Source organism: Arabidopsis lyrata (genome assembly GCF_000004255.2).
Source record: "Arabidopsis lyrata subsp. lyrata unplaced genomic scaffold ARALYscaffold_5, whole genome shotgun sequence".
Taxonomy (NCBI): domain Eukaryota; kingdom Viridiplantae; phylum Streptophyta; class Magnoliopsida; order Brassicales; family Brassicaceae; genus Arabidopsis; species Arabidopsis lyrata.
In genome coordinates, this window is record NW_003302551.1 from 4,833,955 (window position 1) to 4,858,178 (window position 24,224).

A 24,224-nucleotide genomic window follows, 5' to 3' on the forward strand; every position below is an offset into this window, starting at 1 on the left:
TTATATTTGTTATGTTAATATTGTTTGGTTTTGTTTAGTGTTTAAGATAATATAATTATATTTTTATTTTTAATTCTAAGATTTCACTTGTGGTACACCGTCCCGTATTAATATCTACCCAAATCCGTCCCACCATATAACCCCGTCCCGTGAAATTAAACAGCAATTTGTTATTTTTTTTTGTTAACCACACATTAATTAAAAAGTAACTCCTTGATTGGTTATCCAATGTTAATTTCTTTTTAATAATAGTTTTATTTAAAAGACATAGAATTCGAGTCAATTTAAAATTTTTATTTAAATGCTTCCCATAATATATATCTACTAGATTTTAACCCGCGGTACACCACAAAACGATTTGTTTATAAAATTAGTAATTTTTAAAATTTAATGGTTATATATTATATATAAAAATTTGCAAATTGTATCATTTTATAAAACATTTATATTTTATAGTTTACAATTGTTATTAAGTAACGGTATACTACAAACAATTTTTGTTTTATACAATTTTACTTTAATCAGGATCATTTGATATGTCAAATATTGGTATTGTTTAAAAAGTAATAAAATGAAGATTTAACCCGTATTGAAGCAGCGGGTTAATGATGTTTTAAATTTTTTTGATTCAAACTCCTCCCGTCATATAACTCCGTCCTGCAATATAACCTCGTCCTACAATATAATCTCGTCCTGCAATATAACCGTCCCATGTTATTTTAACTCTTTATATATGTTCAAATGTTTCTTAACAAGATTTTAACCCGCGGTACACCGCGGGACTATATTTTAAACAAAAGTTTGAAATTTATTTTTTTGAAGATTATCTATAGATATACCTATTACTTTGTTTGATTAAATGTACTTATATATGTATATATTATATATATTATCCCGTAGTACACCTCGGATCGATTTTTTATAACTAAAATTTTTAAATTTTAAGTTGTATTTGTTTTGTTAACATTATTTATTTTATTTAGTGTTTAAGATTATATAATTGTATTAGATTGTTAATTCTAGGATTTCACCCGTAGTATACCGTCCCGTATTAATATCGACTCAAACCCGTCCCACCATATAACCCCGTCCCGTGAAATTAAACATCATTTTGTTATATTTCTTTTTAATAATATTTTCATTTAAAAAACATATACAATTCGAGTCGATTTATAAGTTTGCTTTAAAAAACATATATTTGTAATGTTTTAATTATAATAAAGTAATAATATACAAATGTTGCTTACTACAGTTATAAACAAAACCAACTAAAATCTAAGTTTAGTGTAGATTATGAATTATAGTTACGACCAAAAAAAAAATTAATCAAATACAATTAGTGTGAATTAAGAAAACAAACAGAAATATAACAAAGAAATGAAAACTAAGCCTTCTCTATATTTGTTTTTATTCATCTTATTCACGTGTTATGAACATATATATTATACAAACTAGATCATTTTTATAATTATTAAAGCATCAAACATAAACGTAAAATAAAAAACAATGACTCAAAACAGTAAAAGCAAACCTCATATCCAATAACCAAATGAAAACCATTTAAAAGAACACACTAAATTACATACTCAAAATTTGATTACATTGATACTATAAAGTATTGACAATGCTCTTTAAGACTTTAACAAAATATATATATTGATAACGCTTTGATAGCTTTAGTTTACGTGTTGTGAGGATTATCGAATTACTCTAAATTTTGTAGTATTTATAGAGTCTTCGGGTCTAACTATAGGGTTTGTTCTGGAGCCGAAAAAATATCTTTTAAAATTTTAGGATTTGTTATAGAAAATATAATATTTGTAAAATTTAGGCTATTTAATAGGATTTTAAATGTTCAAATACGATTTGGTATTTATGCTTGAAAACTATCCATATTCTTGATTACATTTATTGTTGAAATAATCTAATTTATATTTATTTCTTAAACTGAAGAATCTTCCAATTCAATAATATGCAGATTTGTGTGAGTACTTCAAGATATGGAAATATTATCATTTTGCTGTTAATAGTCATTAATTCGGATTATTAACCCATTAATTCGATTTGAAACATGAAAAAGTTAAGATGCTATGAAAATCAATTGATTCGAATATTTCATCATAAATTCGATTTTATATTGTAAATAAGAATTATTTAAAGAATTCTTTGAATTATGTTAGCATTAAATAGATAATTGTATTATTCACCAAAAAAAATAGATAATTGTATTTGTTATCTTTCTATATAGAAATAACTCCTAGAATATTGAAAATATTATCTATAAACAATCTATATATACATTTTTGGTGAAGATTTGGCCTCAAAAATCCTTTTACAATTTCAATATTGTACATTTAGTCCCTACAAATAAAATCTGACAAAATATTTGTCTTAATGAAATTTACAAATCAATTAATAAACTCACAAAACATTCCTAATTTTCATTTAACGAGATTTGAGTTTAAGAGATATGGAAATCAAATATATATGTTTAAGGATTACTATCAACCTATAGTGTATATATCAAACATTTAATTAATCTCGGGATTTACCTGTTAAATATAAACTACTAACAACAGTTAATCCTAATCAAATCTTAATTACCATTGCTTGATAATGCTGTGATTTTACGTATTTACCATAACTACTCGATATCTAATAAAATAAATATTCGAAATTTAAATTCATATCTCATATATTAAGAAACTACCAAATAAACAAATAGTCAACAAAATATTACGAATAAAAATAAGCTATATTCGATCAATTGCTAATTACCATTTTAAAGATATTACAAACTTTCCTTACCTATATTCGATCAATTGCTAATTACCATTTTAAAGATATGTGATTTGATTCCCTTACCTGAAAAATAATTGGTTACGATTTTATACATAAAAACGATTTTATAGTAACAAACAAAACTCATAAATAACAAAATCGGTCCTCAAATATTTACCTAAAATATCGACATTAATTTTAGATTTGTTTTATTTAAGTAAAGATTTGGAAATGAATTTCAGTCCTTAAATATTTGCCTAAATTATCGACGCAATATTTTCAAAAATCTCAACAATTATAGCTACAATCCCGAATTTAAAGAAAAATAGAAACTAATTACAACAATCCATCTAACAAATGACATATTCCTTACATCTTATTTCGTTTACAATTATACTTTATACCATGTATAAAGAATATGCCTAATATAATTTATGGAGTAAATTATAATAGTTAGCATTAATTTCAAATTTTGATATTTTCGAGATTTTGAGCTTGATCACCAAGATGTTCTTGCTTTACAATCAAACCTAACCATAAACATCTACAGTCTCCTATAAATAAGATTTTCTCACTTGATTGATCGTGAATCACCTTCCCAATCTTTATCTTCCTTTTCATTTGATTGTGATTTTTTTATTCAATCATATAAACTTTGCTCGTGAATGTTATATGATTGTAAGAGTTTACTCCACTTCGTGGAAGCTACGATGTCATATTGGTTCAATTGTGGATTGGACATCTTTACTTCTAATTATCTATGTTCCTTGCAATGACAAAATCTAATCTTTTTTTCTCTTATGCTTTGCAGATTTTTACCAACCACTTGAAAAAGATGACCTTGAGAACAGAGTCTTACAATCGACGTAATGCTATCCTCTGAATTGCCCGTAAGTTTTTTTGCATGCAATGAATGTTATGTTGGAGTGGCAGGTCTATATGAAATTTTTTTATAGGGGCACACTGTTTTCAGTGTTTTCTTTATAACCAAGTTTTCATTTTTCTGTTTGTGTCAGGTTGTATGTAAAATTGAATGGGAGTTTCACAAACTTGAGGTGTGCGTTTGGATTTTCGGTAACCACAAAACTTAAAATCACTTCTTCATTTAGTTCAAGAGAGTTCTATTAGTAAGAGTATTCGACAGCAATGAAACCTAAGCGAGATGTAAAAATGTAACATGACTGTGAATCTGTGATAATATATGTAAGCTAAATTTCTGTGAAACTATTTGCACGTACAGTATTATTCTTGCAGCCAAAAGAAGCTCGAATGAAAGCAGTAGAGGTATTCTTCGCTGTCTCTCAGCTTTGCGACGCTTCCGCTTTGCCTGGCTCAATTTTCTATTGGTCTTGGCGTAAGATTTATCCAGCTCATTCTCTGACTTAAATCACTTTTATGTTTCTATGGATTATAATATGTTGATTGTAGCATTAAGTTGAAGTAAGGAGCTTCCCAGAGTGAGTCAATAAAGGCTCTTGCATCAAACAATGAAGGAACTTACATAGTTAGTAGTGGATCCTTTGGAGATATTTATAATAAGGTGGTAAAGTTCATATAATTAATTTAACTTATGGTAAATAAGTATATATTTGTTTCATGGCTAAATTTGTTTTATTGTTGAAATTAGATTACAATTACAATTGGGAAGTTGCTTAAGTAGCCTTTTGTCATGAGTAGCATTATAGAAAAGTGGAGGTACAATCTCATCTTCGGAAACCTAATATACGTTGACGTTATGGTTATTACTATGATCAAGTAAGTTAAGTGTTTCTCCTTTTTATTGACGGATATAATTATCAAATCTCTTGACCTTAACACACTTCATTTAATTTGTTTCTAAATAGAGTTTTGGATATTTTAACAAATGGACGAGGAAAGACAGAAAAAGGAGAAGAGAAGGAAGTTCTTGAGTGGCCTTTCACTTCAGAGACTCAAGAAGACAAGAACGATTCGAGAAACCATTTTGGTAGCCTCACGGGTAAACATGAATAAAAAGAAGCACGGTACACCGTTTAAGCGATTTGCAATGGATGAAAGTGATGGAGAATGAAGAAGAAGATGCTTCAAAATTCTAAGAAACGAAAGAGAAGGGACACAAAGACACCAACAAGTAATGGGTCAAAGGCAGAGGCAAAGACGAAGAGTCGAGTGGAAGCAAAAAGGAAAAATAAGAAGAAGAGGAAGAGACAAAGGAGGAGAGTGGGAAAGAGAGTGAAGAAGAAAATGAGAAGCCATTACATAGTTGGAAAACTTATAAGAATAAACGGTCCAGATACTCTTTTATGACTTCTTCACCTAACTCTAGAGGTAAAGGTAGTTCAAACGGAAGTAAACGAAACTGAGAATAAGGTTTCTTCTACAAGTATTAGGCATTTAAGTTGGTCTACAAATTTTAAGCATTAAGCCATTTCTCATAAATATGTGTCTGTTTTTGTTTTTAATTTAGACCTTGGCAAATTTATAGATTTTTTTAGAGTTTAGAGCTTAAAACGATGAGAGGGGGCAAATGACAAAGGTGTACAAATATAAGGACACATATATACAATATCTTATAATAATAATGCAAAACAAAATAATCACTTTCATCACTTAAATTTATTCGACAAATAAATACAAAGCCAAATAGTTTTTCATTTACATACATAAAATTAATTATTTAATTTAAAGAACATTATATTGAAATACAAAAACATATAATATTCAAATTTAAATCCGCTATACATCGCTACTTAAAGAAATGTAAGTTTTTGTATCTATATTTTAAAAATTGAATACTAAAAATATATAAATCGTAAACTATATAATATACAGACTTATATATATATATATATATATGAATTTTAAAAATACAAAGTAATCGTTTATATTAATATATAATCTTTAAATTTTTTACATTTCAATTTGTTTTAAAAAGTATATAGTCCCGCGGTGTACCGCGGGTCAATCCCTAGTTGAGAGTATAATTAGTTTCTATTTGCTAGGATATTCTGGATTTTATTTTGTAAATAAGAGTATAATATATTTACTTTAAAAAATTTACATTACTTAATTTTTGAGGGAATATTAGTGGATTGATTGGAGGGAATAAATCTTTTGAATTAAATGTGGTGAAATATAAGAAAGTAAAGAGATATCGTCATATTAATTAGGCTAAGAAAACGTGTTAATGAGTTGGTTTTTTTTATTTCCTAAATCTGTTTGTTGATATTGTCTAACTAATTAATGTCGATTTTTTAAAAATGTTTTATTAGGAAATTTCGGAGATATCCAACTGGCAATAAACTGGGTCAATCGATGGAAAAAAATCCGACTCACTAGTGGCATAACTTGTAAATACATCTCAACTCCAGGATTTATTTACTAAATGTACTCCAAAAATGTATATATAGATATTATAAACTTTTTATTGATTTTAAATATGTGAATTATAATATTTAAAACTTATTAAAAACTCGTTCCGTTATATAACCTCGTCTAGCAATATAACCCGTTTCGTGTTATTGTAACTCTTTATATATGTTCAAATGTTCATAATATTATAAACTTTTTATTGATTTTAAATATATGAATTTTATTATTTAAAACTTTTTAAAAGTTTAAAATTTATTATTTCCGGTAAAATTAAGCAGTTAAACTAAAAAACGGAATGAAACGGTATATAATTTTAAATTTAGATGCTTATTAAGTTGAGCTTCTTGTTCATTCGGATTTGGATTCATTTTGATCTTATTTATATTATGATTCTGAATCTATATCTAAATACTTCAGCCAATATGGGACGTTGAACACACACTTTTTTCCTCAATTGGTAATATATATCCGTTTTGAAAATTTCGAATTTCAATATATGCAGAAATTTTTTTATTTTGAGATTTAACTTTATGTATTATATGATGATTCAAAATAGTTAATAAATATTCAAACAAAGGTGATAGGAGAATTATATTTTTAAATCTTAACGAAATCTTCTTAATATCTATATTTTTAAATATGGAATATCCGATTCATAATTTCTTATATGTTTTGATTCAATCCAAAAAGATATAAAATATCCGGTGTAAGATTCATGAAGGAAATTTCTTATCGGATCGGATACCAAATTTGTCGGATATCAATTTAACCCACCGGCTAACAAATGTACTTCAAAAATACTAGTATATATATATATATATATATATATATATATATATATATTTAATTGTTATCGAGTTCAAATATTATAAAAAAATTTTATAGAACTTAAATATTATAAATACTCTAAACATTTTATAAAGTTTAAATATTTATAATGTTTAAACTTCTTATAAATTCTTAGACAGTTCAAATATTTATATTTGAAACTTCATAAAAGTTTTCGTTTTATAAATATTTAACGTTTTATAAAGTTTAATTTTATAAAATGTTTAAATAATTATAATACTTAGCTTTTAATAAAATTTAAATATTTATAATATTTTGAAACTTTTTAAAAGTTTCAATTTTTTAAAATAAATAACCGGAGTAAACCGAATAATAATTTTGATTTTGGACGCCTGATAACCAAGTTTCATACTCATTTGTATTCAGAATCATTTTGGTCCTTTTTATAGTATGACTTTGAACCATTGCCCAATTTTTTAAGCAATGTGGGACATTGTACACATATTTTTCTTCATCGAGTGAGTAATATATGTCCGTTTTAAAATTTTAAATCACATTATATGCAAAATTGTTTTATTATTTTATTAATTATATGTATTTTATAAATATTCAAAATGAATTAAATATAAGATCATATAAAAAGGAAAAAATAATTATATATCAATGTTTCAATTACGTTGAGATGTTTTAGGAAATTAGAAATTAATCAAATTTAGAAACAAAATCAAAATTTTACCATATTTGGAAGCCACGGTTTCTAAAAAATATTTTCGAAAATAATTTGTAATATTAATTGATAGAAAACATTTACGATAATGGCAGTCTCTTGTAAATAAGTGTCAATTCTAAAATTTATTTCATATTTATACTTGGAAAATGTATATATAGATTTTTATTTCGAAAATGTATATATAGATGTTTTCCAGTTAATAGTATAGATTTTTCCATCCCTAAGATTTTTATCGTGATCATGGCCACACTTTTATATTAAGTTGGTAGATGTTTTTGTTTTTATACAACTATGATACCACCATTTAAAAATGAAGAGTGAAGAGGTTTAGTGACTTTTCAATTTTCTCCACTCGAGCTAAAAACCAGATCAAGTATATGATCAATTTTTACTTTCTCTTAATTGGACTTTAGGTTTTCGTATCATATTGTTCCAAAATAAGATTTTTATCAAACCCAAGTAAATAAGCATATGTTTTAATTTCATAAGTCTACCAAGCACCAAACGAGGATGTGAAAGCCAGAAGTTTTAGGTGAAATTTGTGGTTTCCATCGACATAAAGATAATTTTTGATCTCGAAGAAGAACCAATAAATAGGATTGAAATTGAATTTGTATAAACTTAGCTTTAGAGGTTTTGATTTCTATTTTTTTTATTGTTTTTTTTTTTCTTCAAAATTGTCTCTCTTTAGGGCTCTTATCTCCCAAATTTCATTAGTTTTCACCGGCTTAGTATTTAGGGATATATTTTTCTTCTTCTCACGTATATAATTTCATTCATTTTTAATATAATACAGATGACATAAAAATGTTTTAAAATTTTAAAACTAAATTTATTTAATTAGTTAATTACTTAAAAACAGAATTTGAAATTTTTATTGTAGTAATATATTTAGTGGTTTTATTATATGTATTTTGTTAGATTTTAACAAATCAAAAAGTTTCGCAAACACACTTGTTCCAGCCAATATATCAATCATAAAATTTCTTCATTAGCATTCCGACTTGCATCTAAGCATTGGAAAAATATATGGATCCAAAAAATTGTACCAAAATGACTCGAACATAGAAGTATCGAAACCAGAACCAGCGTGAATACGCAGATGGGTCCTAGGCCTCTGAACCAAAAGAAGTAAAGAACCGATAAAAACCGGATTCTCAATGGGTACTAGAAAGTATCCAAAATACAAATATATACTTAAAATATTAGTTATAGTTATACTTATATTAACCCATATACCCAAAACTACAATTATAAATCTAAATATATTATATTTTTGGGTAATTATGTTTTAGTTTTTTTTTTTTCGGTGTATTTTGAATACTTTAGATAAATTTGCATACATGTTGTTAAAAAGTAACCAACCCGAACTTTACTGGATAAGGATTTGCATACATACATTTGGTCATTTGGATACTCAGAGAGGTTGCATACGGATAAAAAGTAACCTACCGACATGCACTATGTTTAAACCGATCGAGCCCTAAATGAATGACATGTATTGTGGTCAATAATGAGTTAGTGAGAGAGACACAGTCAACGGTTCAACAAAACGGACCTTCTTCATCTTCTTCCCCAAACTATTACTCAAATCTCAAAAAAAAGGGACGATCTTTCGAAAAGAGGTAACCTTCTCTCTATCTCCCCCTTTCAATTTCTTCTCATAGGGTTCTCTTTTTCCGCGTTAGGGATCCAATTCCGTTTCTGGGTTTTTGAATTCCGACTTGGATTCATCTGATTTCGATGAAAATTCTCCATCTTTGGGCTTCATTGATTCTGGGATTTCGAAAAGATATGATTTTTGGTTGTTGCAGATAATGGTTAAAGCAGTGGTTGGTGAAGATACTAGACTTACTTCTGTTGAAGATCGTCTCTCTCACTCAGCTATTCCTGCTGAGGTAATACTTATTATTTCATGTTATTGTTAATGCATGTTGTCTCTGTTTTGAGATTGTGATGTGATTTTGCATTTTTTGTGCATAGGTGGGTCTTGTGATAGGAAAGCTTAGCTCTGTTCTGGATCGTGGATTTGTGTTTGATTTGATTCCCACACCGAGTAACGATGATGGAGAACCAGCTTGCTCGGTTTTGGAGACCAAAGATGTTAAAAGGAAGCCATCTAAGTCATCTGAGTCGTCTTCTTTATCGATTGATTCCGATTGGGTTGCAGAACATGCCCGGCAGGTTTGTCGATTAGTCGATACTATTGTTTTGCTGTTTGTGATGAATGTGTATGGTTAAATGATGATTGGCATTGTAATGGATGATCAGGTATCGAGAATGTTGTTGGGTGGGATGAAGGTTGTTGGTATCTATGTATGGGCTAGTGACACTTCTTTTAAGAATTCTACTATGATTCTCTGCCAGGTAACTTTGTGGGAGATTAGTTTTGCTCCTGTAGTTTTAATTGAGATCATTCTGATAAGTGACTTCTTTCGATAATGAGTAATCTTTTGGATGCATTTGAAACTCTCCTACATGTGGATGGATCTAAGTTACGGTAACCTTTATCAGGCTATAAAGGCAGTTTCAGATGCAATACGACATTTGGACCCTAGCTTGAATGAAGCTCTTCTTATTCACATATGTTACAGTCCGAGGAGGTATTCCACCTTTCAAGGATTTAGTTTCGAGAAGTTTTGGTGAACTATTACGTACTTAAAGTAAATATGACGAAATGTTTGTAGATGGAATTGCCGAACTTGTTTGTTGAGCTCAAGTATTACATCAAGTAGTCTTCGACCTTGTGACTTTAAGCTGGGAAAGGTATTAAGTTCTCTACAGAGGTTTAGGTGCAGCTACAGATTTAATTTCAGGTATGTCATTGCATTTAGATTTAGATTTTAGATTTAGATTCAACTTTAACCTATATTCATGTTTAGAAATTAGTACACAAGAAAAAAAAAAGTTGATTTAATCAGCAGTTAGGCGTGTTCTTATGAGTCTTCTGAATTGCAGTATCTATGAATATACATATATAAATACCGGAACTCTTCTTCTTTTTTTCTGTATTTATTCCTGACCTCATTGTTTTAATTTTTTTCTTCACTTTTACACACGTAGATTACCAATTTACGGTGAGGGTGGGTCAAGTACACAAACATTTACTGATACCCTCCGTAAAGAACTTGCAATTCATGCAAAAGAGCTGAATACTGCAAATGCAATGATTGATGGAGACTTGGTGAGGAGACGGTAATCCCTATGCTTTTTTAATATGTTTCTGTGTTAATTGTTAAATATTACTCGATGTTGAATTCTTGAATCGTTTTGAAGCACATAAATCTTGAGGGTTCGAGTGATTTAATCGAAACTATCATGCAGTTAAGTTATCCTTGTGAATGGTGTCTGCCAATAACATAGCTTCTTTTCATACATCAACCATTGCTATAGTCTGTTTGAATATAGTTTCTTTGTAGGCATTGCTGTGTCGCTAAAATTATGTAGACTACATAAGGGATGGTATATTGGCTGGAAATAACCGTCTCTTGTTTGTAATTTCTTCTTAACTTTTGTTGGACTGAAGGTGCATAACGATGAGCCTTGTAACTCGGATGGCGAACATGAAATCGAATTGTTATTTCCATTCATGAAAGATAGTCGGGCTGAGGGTATGTTTTTCTCACTCTAATTTAGCCACACTGATTTGGTTTGCTATTGGACATGTCTTCGGATGATTGTATCTAATATTACGGTGTAATGTTGAGCAGCATCAACTGCAAAGAATGTTACTGGAATTTTACTCTTCAGTGGTTCTGTATTCTCTTATGCCTACTTGAACGTGAAAGAACCAGTTTCACAAGCTATTGCTGATATTAAGGTACTGCAACAATGTCTCTTCCCGGTTTCTTATGTTCTTATTTACTTAAATATGAGCTCGTGCCAGTTATATTGGACTTATTGAATTAAATTTTTTTGTTGATGGTGGTATATTTCTTTTCAGGCTGACATAATTAGGAGTCTGCAAAGTAGATTGGACATTATCTGTGATGAGTCCGAGCAGGATCTCAATCCAACTGATGTTGGAGACAATGGTGATGCAGATGAGATGTCGAAAATTCCCATTTCCAAACTCATCCTGAATTCATCTACGTGAGTCAGTTGCTAAACATAACAGTTTCTGAATGTCTGTTCATCCTTAATGTTTATTGATAAACTCGAAATACTTAACGTCTCAATGTTTGTAAACAGAAAAGCATGTCATCTCCGTCTTCCCAGGAGAGTTCTTGTTCCGTGGCTGGCGGGTATGTACATCTGCGATTATCTACAGCCATTCGAATCACTCGAGGTATATAAGCAACCTGCAATGTCTCAAATTCATTACGCTTTGTGAACTCTTCTTCTAAATTTTAATACGTGTTTTGTTTTCTGAAAAGGTGGTAAAAGAACGGTGTACTGAGTTAATGTCCATGGAACATTCTTCTATCGACGCATCAAAGATATCAGAAGTGGAAACCGAAACATCTTTATTGATCGCGGAATCAATGTGGGACGTGATATCTCCTGCGACTTCTGCCTCCAGCTTTTGCCTAGGAGGGAATGTGGAAAGGACAAGGGGTGAAGATGAAAGCAAGAGAACGAGTAACACAAGTACTGCATCCAATGTCCCGATGTTGGTCGGGATTTTCGTGCTTTTACTCTCGATTGTATTAGGATTCATGCTTTACCAGAGCGATTAGCAAATATTAACAGTCTCTGTTTTGACCAAACCACAAATGAACTTATTTTTGTTTCCCGCATTAGAGTTATAGAGAGAGAGACCTTTCTTCTTATTGGAGAAACTATACAAAACCTTACCTCTTTTTTCGAGGATACCTTGAATCAATTTTAGTATGCACTTTTTTGGAGCTTACAATTGAGCTTCAATCTCAAGGATCTCTTATGCAATATTGTTGATATGATTAGATGAATAATATAAATATTTACAATGGAACTTCAATAACAAATGGGGATGTAGCTCAGATGGTAGAGCGCTCGCTTAGCATGCGAGAGGTACGGGGATCGATACCCCGCATCTCCACTTTTGTTTTTCTTCTTTTTATGTTTTTATAAACCCTTCATTGTTTTGATAATTACATAACGATATATATATTTCCTTTACGCAAGCTAGTAGAAGTCTATTAAACACATACAATTCATAAATCAATTAAACCAATATTGCTCCCTCTTCTTTACAAATCCAAATGTGCTTGTCAAAATGGCCTATTCGCCTAAAGATTGGCCGACTTATCGCGATGGAGTTATTTGTGCTCAAAGTTTTGAAGGGAGAATTTCCGAATTTGAACTGTTTATATTAGTAGGAACACTAATGTTAAAACTTATTGTCTTTCTCCCTAACAAAAAAAAAACTTATTTTCTTGCTCGTAAAACTTGAAATAAAAATTAATAATAAAATGTATATTTGTTACAAAAAGAAAATTAATGACTGTCCTAACATCTTATTTAGTGTAAGAGATGGTCTTTTAGTTGGTAAGTTTCCACTTCCACTAGAAATATTCATATTATCGTTATTCAACAACACATATTCAAGATGTTAGTTAGATTTGTCTTATATTAAAAACTATAAACTAAATACCTTATACATGTAACCATCGGTCCTTGTACGATCGCCGCATATCTCCGACTTCTCTCCGCCGTCCACCGGTGACTCTACGTTCACTCTTAAAATCTTTTCACCTTGTTTTAATTTTTCTTAAATTAGATTATAATAAAACAAAACAAAAGAGAGGATTAGATTCATTGGTCCGAGTCAAGAGTCAAGAACACAACCACCTGTAATTCCAACAATTTATTTAGTTGCCTACCGTTTATCATTATCTAAAACACCTAAATGTTTCCACGTGTCATCATCTCATGAGAATGTCACAAAAAGCTTATATTCTTCTAGATGTAACATTAGCATAACTATATCCCAAAAAGTCTACCCTTTCGTCTTCTTTATTTTAACCTCAATTATTACATTTTTTATACATATAATTATGGGACTAAATATGAACTGATTAATACTATTTTAGAATCTGGAAAACTAGTAAATAAAGTTATCAACATACACATACTTTGATTATACTATGATATCTTAACATTTCTACGATCTAAAGAATATTTTTCGGTGAGAGTGAACATCAAAATGTGTCATCAAAATTTTCTTAGATTACGTTACAATCAAAGTTTTAATCTAAAAAATTTAACATGTCAATTGTAAAATTAACATTACCAGCTTGTATTCTTGTTATCATATAAAAAATTTATATACCAAAATAATTTATTTTAGACCACAAACGAGATAAATATTAAATTATTATATCAATTTTTTTTTTGAATCGTAAGAGATTCACTCGTTAAAATATCTAGTATTTTTGATTTAGCTGTTCATGATGATTATATATATTATGTAAACTATATATTTTCATTTTTGAAAAGGGTCTATATTATAAGACAAATTCTTATTTTCTCATATGTGTTATCGTATTTATATATTAATTGGAAACTAATTAGCTAAACATAAAATTCAATAAATATTTTCTTAATCAGCTACTTTAACTAATTTGTATATAGTGAAAACAATTCTTACAAAATAAATATATTTTTTTTTTCCATAAATATCAAAAAACTTTATATAATTGGCTAAAGATTATATTGACCAAATCAATCATCATAATAAAATTTCTATTCTTGTACGCGTATTTCTAAAATTTTAACCAAAGATTAGTGTAAACAACTAAACATTATACAAGATTATAAGTTTCATAAAAATACAATAAAATTATTTTTGTAGGCGTACTTTATTTGCCTGCCCAAGCTGACCAATTTACTTATCTCTCTTACAAAACCTGCCCAATCTGCCCGTTGCTGACCACTTTCACTCTCTCTCTCTCTCTCTCTGAAGATGCCCTTTCGTAGCTCTCTAGCTCTCACGCACGCAAAAAACCTCCCTTTTGACTAAAACTTTCTCCAATTTGTTTTCTTTTGTTCTTCCTTCACTTATCTCTCTTCTTTGTCCCCAATTAAGGAGCTCAAATTCACTTCTACTGAACTGGGTTCTAATCGTTTTCTTTGGATCTTTTGCTTATGTTTGATTTTGAGTCAAAAAGGATCAAACTTTATATTAAGAGAGAATTGGGTTTCTTTGATCATTGATTTCAATTTCTGGGTTTTATCAAAGTTTTGTTTTTTTTACATAAATATGTGATCAAAGAGAGTGATCTATTTCCCTTGACTTTTTTTCTGTTTTGAATCCTTTGTGATTTGTTTTGAAATTAGGGTTTATGGTTAGATAATGGGTACAAACTTAGAATCTTTTAAGGTGGTGGAGAAATTAGGTGTTGAGAAAGGTGAAAAAGGGAAGATGTTGAGTAAAAAGAAGAATGTTAAAAAAGATGGAGATGAGAGTGAAAGTGGGTTTTGGTTTAGATTCAAGTTTATCTTTAGTTGTATCTCTTCTAGATCAAAAGTTGATAGTTCCATGAATGCTACTACAGTTATTGGTATAATCTCTTTCTTCCTTCTATAAAGATTATAAAGTTAAAGTTTGTATGTGGTTGCTTTCAGATTGTGGTTGTGGTTTTTTTTTTATCTTGTGCTGACACTTGAGCTCGAAAGACAACTTTAGTTATCTCTTTAATTGGAAGCTCATCATTTATAGGATTGAAATTATATGGTAGAAGTTTATAAATTATAATCAATTTCAAGATAGAGCCTTTGTGACCTTTCACCAGATATTGCTTTGAGACATTTGAGCATATATTACTTTTCTTGTTATTCTTCCTTTGAGACATTGCTAGAGCAATTACTTTACTTTTGCTGAAATAAAAAGGCAGAGAGATTTTATGGTAGGATTCTGTAACAAGCCTTTATTTTCAGAGTGTAGTATTCGACAATCCGCCATGTCTTTCTGTCTATCTGTTTGAATGTGTGACTTGTCCATACTTCAATTCTTTAGTGCTCACTTTCATTTGTTATATATATTTTTCAGCAGAACCTAAGAAAGTTATTGAGAAGCTTGAAGGTCAGCCAGCGCCGATTAAAGATACTGGTTGTGCGGAGAGCGGCTCCTCGACACCTTTAATGAGCGGGGAATTGAAGTATTCTTCTAAGCTACGGATTTTCATGTTTAACGACCTTAAGTTAGCCACTAGGAATTTCAGACCAGAGTCTCTTCTCGGTGAGGGTGGGTTTGGATGTGTTTTTAAAGGATGGATAGAGGAGAATGGAACTGCACCTGTTAAGCCTGGTACTGGTCTAACTGTAGCTGTCAAAACACTGAATCCAGATGGCCTTCAAGGTCACAAGGAGTGGCTGGTAATGACCAATTTCTTTACCTTGTTAGTGGTTATGGTCTCGTGCTTCTGTTTCTTTGGACAATGTTGATGAAGTTGGTATTTATGTGCAGGCTGAGATTAACTTCCTTGGAAACCTTGTTCACCCAAGTCTTGTTAAATTGGTGGGCTATTGCATGGAAGAAGACCAACGGCTGCTTGTTTATGAGTTTATGCCACGAGGGAGTTTGGAGAACCATCTTTTCAGAAGTATGTCTATCAAAAACCTTTCCACATCTATTTCTTTCTGAGGGCTTTGAGGATTCTCGTCTAATTACCATGTTTTTCTTTTTCATTTTGGTTCAGGGACTTTACCTCTCCCTTGGTCTGTCAGAATGAAAATTGCACTTGGTGCAGCTAAAGGTCTCGCCTTTCTTCACGAAGAAGCTGAGAAGCCAGTCATATATCGAGATTTCAAAACATCTAATATATTACTGGATGCGGTATGTCTGAAAGCCACTTAAACCAATAAAAGCCTCAGAGTCTTCCTTTTCTCTCTATTTTTATATAATTTAGAAAAATCTTGTTATTTCAGGAATATAATTCAAAGCTCTCTGATTTTGGGCTTGCGAAGGATGCTCCAGACGAGAAAAAATCCCATGTATCAACCCGAGTCATGGGAACTTATGGTTATGCTGCCCCTGAATATGTAATGACTGGTAAGTCAGCTATCTTGAACTTGTTTTTGGTTATCGCATTATCGATTGAGCTTTTGAACTTACAAGTTTCAATATGAACATCAGGACATCTTACAACGAAGAGCGATGTATACAGCTTTGGAGTAGTATTACTTGAAATATTAACCGGACGAAGATCTGTGGATAAAAGTCGGCCGAACGTGGAACAAAACTTGGTCGAATGGGTGAGACCTCATCTCTTAGACAAGAAAAGGTTATGCCGGCTATTAGATCCTCGGTTAGAGGGTCACTACTCGATCAAGGGTGCTCAGAAAGCCACACAAGTAGCGGCACAATGCCTTAACCGAGACTCTAAAGCTAGACCGAAGATGAGTGAAGTTGTGGAAGCCTTAAAGCCGTTACCAAATCTTAAAGACTTTGCTAGCTCTTCTTCTTCTTTCCAAACAATGCAGCCTGTTGCTAAGAACGGAGTCAGAACACAAGGAGGAGGGTTTGTATCGAGAAATGGACCGCCAATGAGGAGTTTGTCTAGCTTAAACCTGCCTCAAGCATCCCCTTATCGTTATGCCCGTCAATCACCAAAGCCTAAAGGAAAAGAGCCATGACTCAAATAGATATTAATTAGTTCTTCATGTCTGACCGAGGTTTTGCTGATTGCAGCCGGATGTTCAACTTCCTGTTTCATCGATTCTTTCCGATTCAAGAGCAAGTTGCAGCTTTTTATCCTGATCAAAGAAATGGTCTGTGGAGACTGAAGCTTGACAAGTTTGGAATGTTTCGGATCCTGGTTTGTGTTCTTTGAGTTGATGAAACTCGAAAAAATATCTTTGGTCCTCAAAGGTCTAAAGATTTTGATATATGATTTTAATGTGTAGAAAATGTAAAGTTTGAGAGTGTAAAGTTTCTATAAATGATATAAACATGTTGTCTGTAAAAAAACTTATGTAAACCCTGTAATATATGTTCTGATATGCATTGAGTTTCATCTTTAACTTGGTTAAACTATAACGACCATTGTAAATAAAAATCAAAGGTGCATAAAATCCTTTAATGATAACAAAGTAGAAACTTCATATAATTTTAGTGGAATAATTTTAGGTACGTCCACTAAAATTATACAACATTTATTAACTTCAGCATATGTAGCACCATTTAAATTGTTGGTTTCATTAATCAAGTTATTTAATTATTTTTTAATATTTTTTTTATAATTTTAAAATGGTGCTACATTAAGTTCTGGATATTGAACCAATTTATGTATACATAAAAGTTTGGGGTCTTTTCTAAAGTTAATAAAAGTTCGAGGTGTCTTTCTGTAAATAGTTAAAAATAAAAGTTTAAAAAGACGCTAGAAATTAAATATAATTGGAGATGCGGGGTATCGATCCCCGTACCTCTCGCATGCTAAGCGAGCGCTCTACCATCTGAGCTACATCCCCATTTGTTAATCTAAGCACATTTTAAATTTACATAAACAAAAACCATTTCTCTTCTTAACCCTCCCAAGTTTATTTTGGTAAAATTAACCCTCCCAAGTTCCTCCGACTTCTCTCTCTCTCGTCGGAATCTGCAGATTTTGAAATCGCGAAGATGCTGAGAAAACTACTAACGCAAACATCTTCTCGCCGTCTTCTCTCCTCCGGTATTCCTCCTCTCTTCTCCAAATCCTCTATCTCACCGTTTTCCTCATTATCCTCTTCACCGGAGCCACCGTCCTCAGAGAGTACCACCGTTGAACATCCCGGAACAACAATCTCCGTCGATCGTTCTTCTCTCTATACTCCTCCTGGTACGACGTATTTCACCCTCACACTCTGTATGCTTTCGATTTCACAGATTTGGTTTCTGATTTGTTGGAAATTTTAGATCACTCTCATGAATCCACACCTGAGACTGAGCTCGTTAAGCATCTCAAGAGCATTATCAAGGTAACTTCGATTTTTCATTCATAGTAGTGAAAATTCAAAGAATCTGAAGTGGTTTCATGTATCGTAGTTTCGAGGTGGTCCAATCTCAGTAGCTGAGTACATGGAGGAGGTTTTGACTAATCCTAAAGCAGGATTCTATATGAATCGTGATGTTTTTGGAGCTCAAGGTGATTTCATTACTTCTCCAGAAGTTAGCCAAATGTTCGGCGAGGTAATCGTTTTAGCATTTTTTGTTTTTAGGGTTAAGGATATGAGCTTGAGATTGGTGTTGTGATCTTAGATGATTGGTGTATGGACTGTGTGTCTTTGGGAGCAAATGGGAAGGCCAGAGAGGGTTAATCTTGTTGAGCTTGGTCCCGGTCGTGGAACGCTTATGGCCGATCTTCTTCGTGTATGGTTTTATGTTATTGTCTTGTATTCTTGAGATTTCTAGATTATCTCGTTGTTGACTACTGAAAACTTTGACTTGTAGGGTACATCAAAGTTTAGGAATTTTACGGAATCGTTGCATATACATTTGGTGGAATGTAGTCCTGCATTGCAGAAGCTTCAGCACCAGAATCTGAAATGTATAGATGAGAGTAGTTTAGAGAAGAAAGTTATAAGTTCACTAGCTGGGACACCCGTACACTGGCATGCTACTCTTGAAGAGGTACCATCAGGAGGTATGTATCTTTTGTTACATTTCTAAGGAATTTAAGACTTACTAGTTGTGATAATCAATGAGGTTGTGGTCTTTAATATACACAAAGTCAAAGTACAATAATACATGTCTTAAGCATTCAAAACAATGATGCTAAATATCTTTTCTCGTGGTGTCTCCTTTGCTTCTGTGGCAGTACCAACATTAATCATTGCTCATGAGTTTTATGATGCTCTTCCAGTTCATCAATTTCAGGTTAGTTTGGAGATCATGCTTCATAGTTCATCTTTATATGTCGAAACCAACTTGCAATATAGTCTTCTTCTCCTTTTAGTTTAGTAAGTGCATCTTATATAGACTTAATATCTGCAGAAATCTTCTCGTGGCTGGTGTGAGAAAATGGTTGATGTAGGAGAAGATTCAAAGTAAGTATTAGGGAAATCAAAGAAAAATGATAGATATCATTCGTGGGATCTGAAAACTCATGAATATTTGTTGCGTTGTTGGTTTAGGTTCCACTTTGTTCTATCCCCACAGCCTACACCTGCAGCCTTGTATCTCATGAAACGTTGCACATGGGCTACACCTGAGGAAAGGGAGAAACTGGAACATGTTGAGATCAGCCCAAAATCAATGGATTTGACCCAAGAAATGGCGAAGAGAATAGGTTCTGATGGAGGTGGAGCACTTATAATCGATTACGGGATGAATGAAATCATTTCTGACAGTCTTCAGGTTTGTGGCCTCAAAAAGTTCTGATCATGCTTAGTATCTAAACCTATAATTTAGCCATCATTTGTGTACTCTGTTATGGCAAAATGTCTTCAGGCTATTAGGAAACACAAGTTTGTCAACATACTGGATGATCCCGGGTCTGCCGATCTAAGTGCTTATGTCGATTTTCCTTCAATAAAACACTCTGCTGAAGAAGCTTCAGGTTTGTTCCTATACTGTCTCTTAGTCAGTGCGATTTATAGTTCGCTTACTTACTTGACCAAAAGCAAATGTGTGTGTTCTGCAGAAAATGTTTCAGTCCATGGACCTATGACTCAGTCTCAGTTCTTGGGTTCACTTGGAATAAACTTCAGAGTTGATGCGTTGCTTCAGAACTGTAATGACGAGCAAGCTGAGTCCTTAAGGGCGGGATACTGGCAGCTTGTTGGCGATGGTGAAGCACCTTTCTGGGAAGGACCCGATGAACAAACACCGATTGGAATGGGGACGAGGTATCTGGCAATGACTATTGTCAACAAAAACCAAGGCATTCCAGCTCCATTCCAATAAGAAAAGTTGAAACTTTCAGAGAAGGAAACCTTCTTTTTTAACTTGGTTTATCTCTCAGTAAAAGTAATAAAAGCTTTTGAGTTCTGAAGTTATTGCTGCATTTTCCAATCAATTATGTTCTTACACCATCCGTAGCATTCTTGAACTTTATTCCAAGTTATTGCTATTTGCTAAGAGCTAGATGTACTCAAAAACTAAAGTTTTGGGCGTCTGTGGCTTTTGATGCATGAGAAAAAGATCATGTATTCTTGATGGACAAAAGTTTGTATAAATTCTTAATATAAGAAAGAGATCCGAACTATATGAAGAGTTTCGAAATAAATAAATGCGACAAAGAAAATTAGACAATAACTAGTGTTGGTCGGTAAGTGTAGCAAGAGTGCAGCCAGGTGGACAAGGAATGGAGCCAAGTCGTTGTGGAAGCAAGAACTGATGAAAGAGACGAGGTTCATAGTCTCCGAATTCCATGGTTTTTTGCTTCCAGTCTTTGTGGAGTTGGAACTTTTTTGTGCGGAGATTACCTATAACAAGATGGGCATGTGTTTGCAAGAAATTAGTTTTGCGGGTTACGAGGTAAACGACCTCTTTATCGAATGGATGCATTGCCACTGGAACACATCCAACACTGAGATCAAGGCCAGGCCTAAGGGTCCACAAAAGTTCCCAAGATTCCTTGGAAGAGCCACTGATATAGTTCTTGAGCCTCCAAATTTTGAGTTGCTGGTTTGGTCTTCCGGTATCAGTGTTCATATACATGAGTGACCCACATGAGATAGTGAGGGTGGCTTCGTCTCCTTGCCCTGGTTGCTTAAAATAGCCCTTAGCAGAGCGCTGAGGTAAATCGATGACACGACAAAGCTCGGTAGGAGCATAGAAATCATGAGCAAAGATTACTTGAGTTGCACGGCATAGCCAATGAAGATAACCATTCAAATTAAGGGGATTGGATGGGAGGAGCTTGGAGATGGGACGTTGGGTAGAGACGTGGTGGTAAGTCCAATTGCCTAAATCAGACGAATATATCTGAAAGCAAAGCCTATCCCTTTTCATTCCTATCCCTAAGATAGAGACTCCAAACCGAACCACCTTATAACCTAAGACATCACCGTTGTTCATGTGTGTTACAATTGCTGCGCCTTGTAAATCATCCTGAGAAGAATAAGGAGGATGACGAGGGATTTTGATCCATTCTCTCAACACAGGATCAGCAACACAGAACGTCCCAGGTCCGAATTTGGTCAAAATCAACCCTTCCGTGATAGCCAAGATACGCACTCGTCTGTTATTGTTAGCTGCTTTCATCTCGTCCAGAAAACGTGTGACGCAAGAACCTAGTGACTTCGTAAGACCCCATCTCTCGCAGAAGAATTCCAAAGCAGTATTAGAAGATTGGTCGTTGTACAGGATCGACCACGATGAGGACAGTTTCCTTTGGTTTATGGTTTCGTAGAGATCACGGAAATAGGAAGACTCCAAGAGAAATTTCCATCCTCTACACACCAGTTTCAGTCTCGCAATGTCTATAATCGGCAATCTCGCCAGTACCATCACTGTCACCGACTCTGGAAAATCCATAATGCTTATTTTGCTGCTCAAAAACAGGGGAGAAGAAGACTATGGTGTATCGCTAGTGTTTCTCTCTGATAGGGCTTGTCGATGATGAGTATATATTTGTCGAAGTTAAAGAAATATATTTGTCATTGATGACAAATATATTTCTTTAACTTGGAAAAATATTTCTTTTATAGGGAGATATTAACACATAATCCCAATAGTATTTGGAGTTAAAAAAAAAATTTAAAAACTTTTGTTTACATCATGACAGAAATATAAGAATATCTCAAAAAATTTAGATGAGCCCATTTATTTTTAGGATTAGGTTTTATATTAATTTGAAATCTTTGTTTCCTTTTGGTTCAAAAATGATACAACGCATAAGGTTTTATCGAATACAATTTTTAGACTTCACGTATTCGTTTTGGTGTTATCGGTTTTATTTTATTTTTCCTTCCGATTTATGTTAATGTTAGGATAATTATAAATCCTGTTAGTGTTTGGTTTTGGAGGTTTATCTAGAACTTCTTTACTATTTTACTAAATCTCCTATACCATTACGATATAACCTAACAGCAAGAAATTAGATATTGAAGTATTTACCAAATCGTTTTGAATGATAATGTTTGTGAAAATGTGAAGTGCATGCATTAATGCATATGTACAAAATTATATACCAAATTATATTTATAGATTTTTTGATTTTCTTATGAATCTATTATTAATTTATTATTTAAAATATAGTGCAATTCATATATGAAAAAAAATGTGAATTGCCCTTTTATTATTTACCAAACACGGCAAAACGCCAAAATAGAGAATGCAACAAAAATAAATATTAACTAGTAAATAAAGGAAAGTTACTCAAAAAAAAAAGTATAATTAATTTTCATTAAGGCACAATTCAATAGCCTTTTAAAAAGAAGAGTTGTCATTGACAAACCCTAGCAGAAGAAATAGCGACACACTTTTAGTTTTATCCTTTATTCGACACTACAAGAAAACATAGCAATTTCCGACGAACATTTCCGACGAAATATTTAGTCGGAATTATTCCGACGGATTTCTGGGGAATTTCCGACAAACTTCCAAGAAAATAATATTTCGTCGGAAATTCGTTGGAAACATAAAAACTTTTCCGACAATTAAAAATTCGTCGGAATTTCGTCGGAAATATTTGTCGGAAACCATGGAAAATTCCGACAATCCAATGTCATCGGAAACTGCTCGGAAACTTGTCGGAAAATTTGTCGGAAACAACGAGGTAAACACGTGATTATTCACTGCACATGTTCCGACGTAATCCCGACAACTTGATCGAAAAAATTAGTCGGAAAAGTTGTCGGAAAAGTTGTCGGAAAATCTAAAGTGGTTACCTTTAATATTTCCGACGAATTTCCGACAAAATGTTAGTCGGAAAAGTTTTATATATATACTAGACAACGAAAGAATCATAGACACAAGAAAAAAATTGAAAAAAAAAAAACAGAAACACAAGAAAATCTTGGAAAAAAAAATGTCTTCTCATAATATTTATAAAATTAGAGAGTGGATGTATAATCGATTAGATGATGAGACCGGAGCTATGAGGCAGGAGTACAAGGAAGGTTTAATGGAATTCATGCAGTTTGCATCTAATCAAGAAATGACGCGTATCGAAGGTGTTATGGCATGTCCTTGTGTCAAATGTTGTAATGATCATTTTCTTGCAAAAGACATTGTTTGGAATCATTTATATTGGGGAGGTTTTACACCAGGATATTATATATGGTTTTCTCACGGGGAGGATTTTAGATCGGGTCCTAGTAGTAGTCGTGAAAGAAGAGATGAAAACGTTATAATTAGCGATGAGCATATTCACCAGGAAGAAGATAATGTAATTGGTAGTGGTGAATTTCATGATAACGTAGAAAATACTAATGTTGCGGAGGAACCCAACTTAGAAACACAGGGATTTTTCGATATGTTAGATGCTGCAAATCATCCGATATATGCAGGATGCAGAGAGGGTCATTCTCCTTTATCCGCCGCAACACGTATGATGAACATCAAAACAGACTACAATTTAAGTGAAGATTGCGTTGATGCGTGGGTTGATTTTATCCACGATTATCTACCGGAAGATAATTTATCGCCAGTTTCATACAACGCAATCCAAAAATTGGTATCTGGGCTAGGTTTACCATTCCAAATGATTGACGTGTGTAGAGA

The 24,224-nt window shown here is 32.3% G+C and overlaps 4 protein-coding genes, 1 long non-coding RNA gene and 2 other non-coding genes across 13 annotated transcripts; 5 read left to right on the forward strand and 2 right to left on the reverse strand.

Annotated features, from left to right (window-relative positions):
* The first annotated feature begins 3,384 nt into the window (after positions 1 to 3,384).
* Positions 3,385 to 5,288, forward strand: LOC9313191. 6 transcript variants are annotated; one of them, XR_002332061.1, is made up of 6 exons: positions 3,515 to 3,671; positions 3,798 to 3,855; positions 4,022 to 4,065; positions 4,210 to 4,321; positions 4,409 to 4,536; positions 4,626 to 4,842. It is a non-coding gene; the product is annotated as an uncharacterized LOC9313191 (long non-coding RNA). The 6 variants fall into 6 exon arrangements; XR_002332057.1 differs by adding an exon at positions 3,385 to 3,459 and having other exon boundaries at positions 3,593 to 3,671; positions 3,798 to 4,321; positions 4,626 to 5,288; XR_002332059.1 differs by having other exon boundaries at positions 3,510 to 3,671; positions 3,798 to 4,065; positions 4,626 to 5,288.
* Positions 5,289 to 9,101: 3,813 nt separating this feature from the next.
* Positions 9,102 to 12,463, forward strand: LOC9311529 (protein odr-4 homolog). Its single transcript, XM_002875415.2, has 12 exons — positions 9,102 to 9,276; positions 9,466 to 9,549; positions 9,635 to 9,835; positions 9,923 to 10,018; positions 10,166 to 10,254; positions 10,339 to 10,467; positions 10,715 to 10,835; positions 11,178 to 11,262; positions 11,362 to 11,471; positions 11,595 to 11,743; positions 11,843 to 11,939; positions 12,028 to 12,463. The coding sequence occupies exons 2-12, from the start codon at positions 9,469 to 9,471 to the stop codon at positions 12,328 to 12,330; spliced, it is 1,461 nt and encodes a 486-aa protein (XP_002875461.1). The 5' UTR covers positions 9,102 to 9,276; positions 9,466 to 9,468; the 3' UTR covers positions 12,331 to 12,463.
* A 135-nt stretch (positions 12,464 to 12,598) lies between these two features.
* On the forward strand, positions 12,599 to 12,671 carry TRNAA-AGC. The gene has a single exon. It is a non-coding gene; the product is annotated as a tRNA-Ala (tRNA).
* Positions 12,672 to 14,333: 1,662 nt separating this feature from the next.
* Positions 14,334 to 17,596, forward strand: LOC9311530 (probable serine/threonine-protein kinase PIX7). Of its 2 annotated transcripts, none has more exons than XM_002875416.2 (6): positions 14,334 to 15,135; positions 15,624 to 15,949; positions 16,041 to 16,176; positions 16,273 to 16,409; positions 16,502 to 16,625; positions 16,710 to 17,596. In XM_002875416.2, exons 1-6 carry the CDS (start codon positions 14,928 to 14,930, stop codon positions 17,207 to 17,209), a joined length of 1,431 nt encoding a protein of 476 aa, XP_002875462.1. In that variant the 5' UTR covers positions 14,334 to 14,927; the 3' UTR covers positions 17,210 to 17,596. The 2 variants fall into 2 exon arrangements, with proteins under 2 accessions (XP_002875462.1, XP_020880386.1); XM_021024727.1 differs by having other exon boundaries at positions 14,353 to 15,135; positions 15,627 to 15,949.
* A 374-nt stretch (positions 17,597 to 17,970) lies between these two features.
* Positions 17,971 to 18,043, reverse strand: TRNAA-AGC. The gene has a single exon. It is a non-coding gene; the product is annotated as a tRNA-Ala (tRNA).
* An 83-nt stretch (positions 18,044 to 18,126) lies between these two features.
* Positions 18,127 to 20,633, forward strand: LOC9311531 (protein arginine methyltransferase NDUFAF7 homolog, mitochondrial). Its single transcript, XM_002875417.2, has 10 exons — positions 18,127 to 18,393; positions 18,471 to 18,532; positions 18,600 to 18,743; positions 18,813 to 18,923; positions 19,005 to 19,197; positions 19,372 to 19,430; positions 19,548 to 19,600; positions 19,688 to 19,910; positions 20,004 to 20,112; positions 20,197 to 20,633. The coding sequence occupies exons 1-10, from the start codon at positions 18,195 to 18,197 to the stop codon at positions 20,457 to 20,459; spliced, it is 1,416 nt and encodes a 471-aa protein (XP_002875463.1). The 5' UTR covers positions 18,127 to 18,194; the 3' UTR covers positions 20,460 to 20,633.
* A 177-nt stretch (positions 20,634 to 20,810) lies between these two features.
* On the reverse strand, positions 20,811 to 22,034 carry LOC9311532 (putative F-box protein At3g23950). The gene has a single exon (XM_002877077.2). The coding sequence runs from the start codon at positions 22,032 to 22,034 to the stop codon at positions 20,811 to 20,813; it is 1,224 nt and encodes a 407-aa protein (XP_002877123.1).
* Positions 22,035 to 24,224: the final 2,190 nt, after the last annotated feature.